The sequence below is a fragment of the Triticum urartu genome, chromosome 5, assembly GCF_003073215.2.
Source record: "Triticum urartu cultivar G1812 chromosome 5, Tu2.1, whole genome shotgun sequence".
NCBI classification, from domain to species: Eukaryota; Viridiplantae; Streptophyta; class Magnoliopsida; order Poales; family Poaceae; genus Triticum; species Triticum urartu.
In genome coordinates this window covers 482,436,929-482,440,258 of record NC_053026.1, presented here as the reverse complement: position 1 = coordinate 482,440,258, position 3,330 = coordinate 482,436,929, and the positions used below count along the sequence as shown (strand labels likewise).

The 3,330-nt window shown below is 59.0% G+C and overlaps 1 protein-coding gene across 1 annotated transcript; it reads left to right on the top strand.

The window, feature by feature from the left end:
* Nucleotides 1–334: 334 nt before the first annotated feature.
* LOC125510010 (mitochondrial uncoupling protein 5-like) lies at nt 335–1,775 on the top strand. The gene has a single exon (XM_048675097.1). It carries the CDS (start codon nt 620–622, stop codon nt 1,592–1,594), a length of 975 nt encoding a protein of 324 aa, XP_048531054.1. The 5' UTR covers nt 335–619; the 3' UTR covers nt 1,595–1,775.
* Nucleotides 1,776–3,330: the final 1,555 nt, after the last annotated feature.

The window sequence follows — 3,330 nt, the reverse complement described above, 5'->3', positions numbered from 1 at the left end:
GCGCCGTACACGTGAGAATCAAGCTAGCCGGGCATCGTGTTCCGATTCTTTCGCCCTAGAAAGAATGACTTTCCTTCCTCCACCACGCGCGTGCCCGCCCCGAACCGCCCCGTCCGGACAGCAAGCGGAACGGACGGCCCCAAACGCGCCCGGCCGACGCGAAACACCGACGCCGCCGTGCCCGCGGAGTAAATTCTACGCGTCCCGGCCAGGCCGGACCCCGTCAGCCTGCGACCCCCTCCCGAATCCGCCTTCCCCAGTCAGCCCCGCCCGAAGCCACCCCTCCTCCTTCCTCCCTCCTCCCCCGTCCGTCCACCTACAAATAGCGCCTCCTCCTCCCCCCCACAGATCCCGCACCCACCCAGGGCAAGAAGAAGCAAGCAGCACGAGCAGCACATGTCACAGAGGGCCAGCGTCCCACACTCCTCCTGCATAGCCTTCGCCCTCCATTCCCACCTCCTCGTGTCCTCCGAGATGTGCCCCAGCTCCTACTGGGAATAGAATAGCCTCGCCCAAATCCGACACCTTTTTGGTTTTTGTTTCCTCTCTTCTTTAGGTTTTGTTTCTAGATCTTTGCGGGTCTCGAATTCGTCCAGGGATTGTAGGAAGGAGGGAAAAGATGGGCGTCAAGGGATTCGTCGAGGGCGGCATCGCCTCCATCGTCGCCGGCTGCTCCACCCACCCGCTCGACCTCATCAAGGTGCGGATGCAGCTGCAGGGGGAGTCCTCCGCGGCGGCGGCGGCGCCCCAGCCCGCGCTCCGCCCGGCGCTCGCCTTCCAGGCCGGGGCGCACACCGTGACGCTCCCGCACGCGCCCGCGCCGGTGCCCAAGCCCGGCCCGATTGGCATCTGCACGCAGATCCTGCGCGCCGAGGGCGCCGCCGGGCTCTTCTCCGGGATCTCGGCCACCATGCTGCGCCAGACGCTCTACTCCACCACGCGGATGGGGCTCTACGACATCCTCAAGAAGCGCTGGACCCAGGAGAACGGCGGCGTGCTGCCTCTGCACCTCAAGATCGCCGCCGGCCTCATCGCCGGCGGCGTCGGCGCCGCCGTCGGCAACCCGGCCGACCTGGCCATGGTGCGGATGCAGGCCGACGGCCGCCTCCCGCTCGCCGACCGCCGGAACTACCGCAGCGTCGGCGACGCCATCGCCCGGATGACGCGCGACGAGGGCGTGCGCAGCCTCTGGCGCGGCTCCGCGCTCACCGTCAACCGCGCCATGATCGTCACCGCCTCGCAGCTGGCCACCTACGACCAGGCCAAGGAGGCCATCCTGGCCCGCCGCGGCCCGGCCGCCGACGGGCTGGGCACGCACGTGGCCGCCAGCTTCGCCGCGGGCATCGTGGCCGCCGCCGCGTCCAACCCCGTCGACGTGGTCAAGACCAGGGTGATGAACATGAAGGTGGCCCCCGGCGCGCCCCCGCCGTACGCCGGGGCCCTGGACTGCGCGCTCAAGACGGTGCGGTCGGAGGGCGTGATGGCGCTCTACAAGGGGTTCATCCCCACGGTGTCGCGCCAGGGGCCCTTCACCGTCGTGCTCTTCGTCACCCTGGAGCAGGTGCGCAAGGTTTTCAAGGACGCCGAGTTCTGATGCAGTGCAGACCACCCCGCGGCACCATGAATCCATGATGATGATGACGACAAGAAGCCGCCATTGATGCCGCTGCTGCTAAGAATAACTAGTAGTACCGCTGGAGAGATTCCTCCAGTTCCTGCCTCCCGTTGTATTCGGATGGATTTGATCGATTTTGAATGAAATTCTCATTTTTAAATCTTGGGCCATGAATGTCAACTTTGAGAATCTTCCGCTAGGAATTGTCAGCATTGACAATATGCCAATTACCGAATAGACTATTACTGGCATGCTTTCAATTGAGTACTAATTTAAGAATTCCGAAACGGCAGTATATATAGTACTCTAAGCAACAAGGATGCGCTGGCAGTGCAAGCTGGAGGATTGTTTAGCAGTAAGTAAGATGCGCTGCCGACTTTGCCCCTCGCCTTATATTACAAAATAATCCACTGCTCCTCTCTCGATCAGTTTTAACAAGGATATTCTTGATAGTTCCTCCACGGCTCCTTTGTCGAAAAAAAGGTCCTCCGCGGCCCAGCGGAATATACCGTCACGACAAGCATACGCCTCAGCAGTAGCAATGCCGGCAGGAACATATTCATGCCAAGTAGACACGGCAGCCATGATCATCCCGAATGTACCCACCTCGGTTCCAACCTCAGAAACGATGCGTGATGGGCGGTGCCAGCAGCACATCACAGGAACGTGTCGCCCGGGCTGCAAGGCTACGGGCAAGCGCAAACCTAATCTCCACATCAGCATGCAAGTCGACATGTACCGGCCCGGGATCGACGAATTGTTCTTTGCGAAATCGACAGCGAGTGCTGGAGTAGTACACGATCTGCGGGGGAAGGGTGTCAAGTGGCAACCACCAAAGGCCGACCATAATGGTGGCGCTAAGAGCAGTTAAGGTTGACAGTGCCACTCCTTTCTCCCGGGGGTGGGGGTGGGTGCCGTGCCGACTTGGTTGCGGGCGTTTCCACGGCGGCGACACGGTCCGGCGGTCCACCACCAGACCCGGACTTTTGAGCAGCCATCAGCAATCACCATCGGGGCTTTCCAGTCGGCAAATGAACAACGAGCTCCGTCGGCTCCAGCAGAGTCCGTCCGGCACTGCTGGAGCACTTACGATTTTTTTACAAAACCTAACTATCAGGATTCAGGATCATCATCCCCTGTTCTTTAGGGAAATGGCTGTCACTCAGTTGCCTTTTTATTTTCTTTTGCGAAGAAAAATCGCAAAAGGAGAAAACAAACATATCCTGCCAGTGCAGTGGCACACGAAGACACGCTAGGAATGCAGCGAATAACGCTCAAGCATGTGCCATGGATTTGGACGCAAGGGAAATCTTTGCCTCAGTCCGGACATGTAACAGGAAGCATAATTTGCTGGTGAACTCGTGCTGGTGGGTTCATGGAAAGAATGGACGAGAAGCGAAGCGAAAGAGCACACGGATGCAGAGCACACACCGGCGAACACGCCAGTTTTTCAAGATTTTTGCTAGTGTTTTCTGATTGGCAGCACCTTTTGATCAATATACAGGGGAGAGAACCATCAACACTGCTTGGAACTAAGAGCGTCTCCAACGCTGATCGTCAAACCGGACACCGTATTCTTCTGCGGACCGGAGAGGGCCAGTCTGCGTTCACTGATACGGAAGCCGACCATCCAACTGTAGCTGCAAACATCTGCCTCTGTTTTTTTAAAGCCCGCAGGCTCTAAATAACTGCATATCAAATCCTAGTCTATCTAA

Coding starts and splice junctions, on each gene's coding strand:
- LOC125510010 (XM_048675097.1), top strand. CDS start 620: ATGGGCGTCAAGGGATTCGTCGAGGGCGGCATCGCCTCCATCGTCGCC.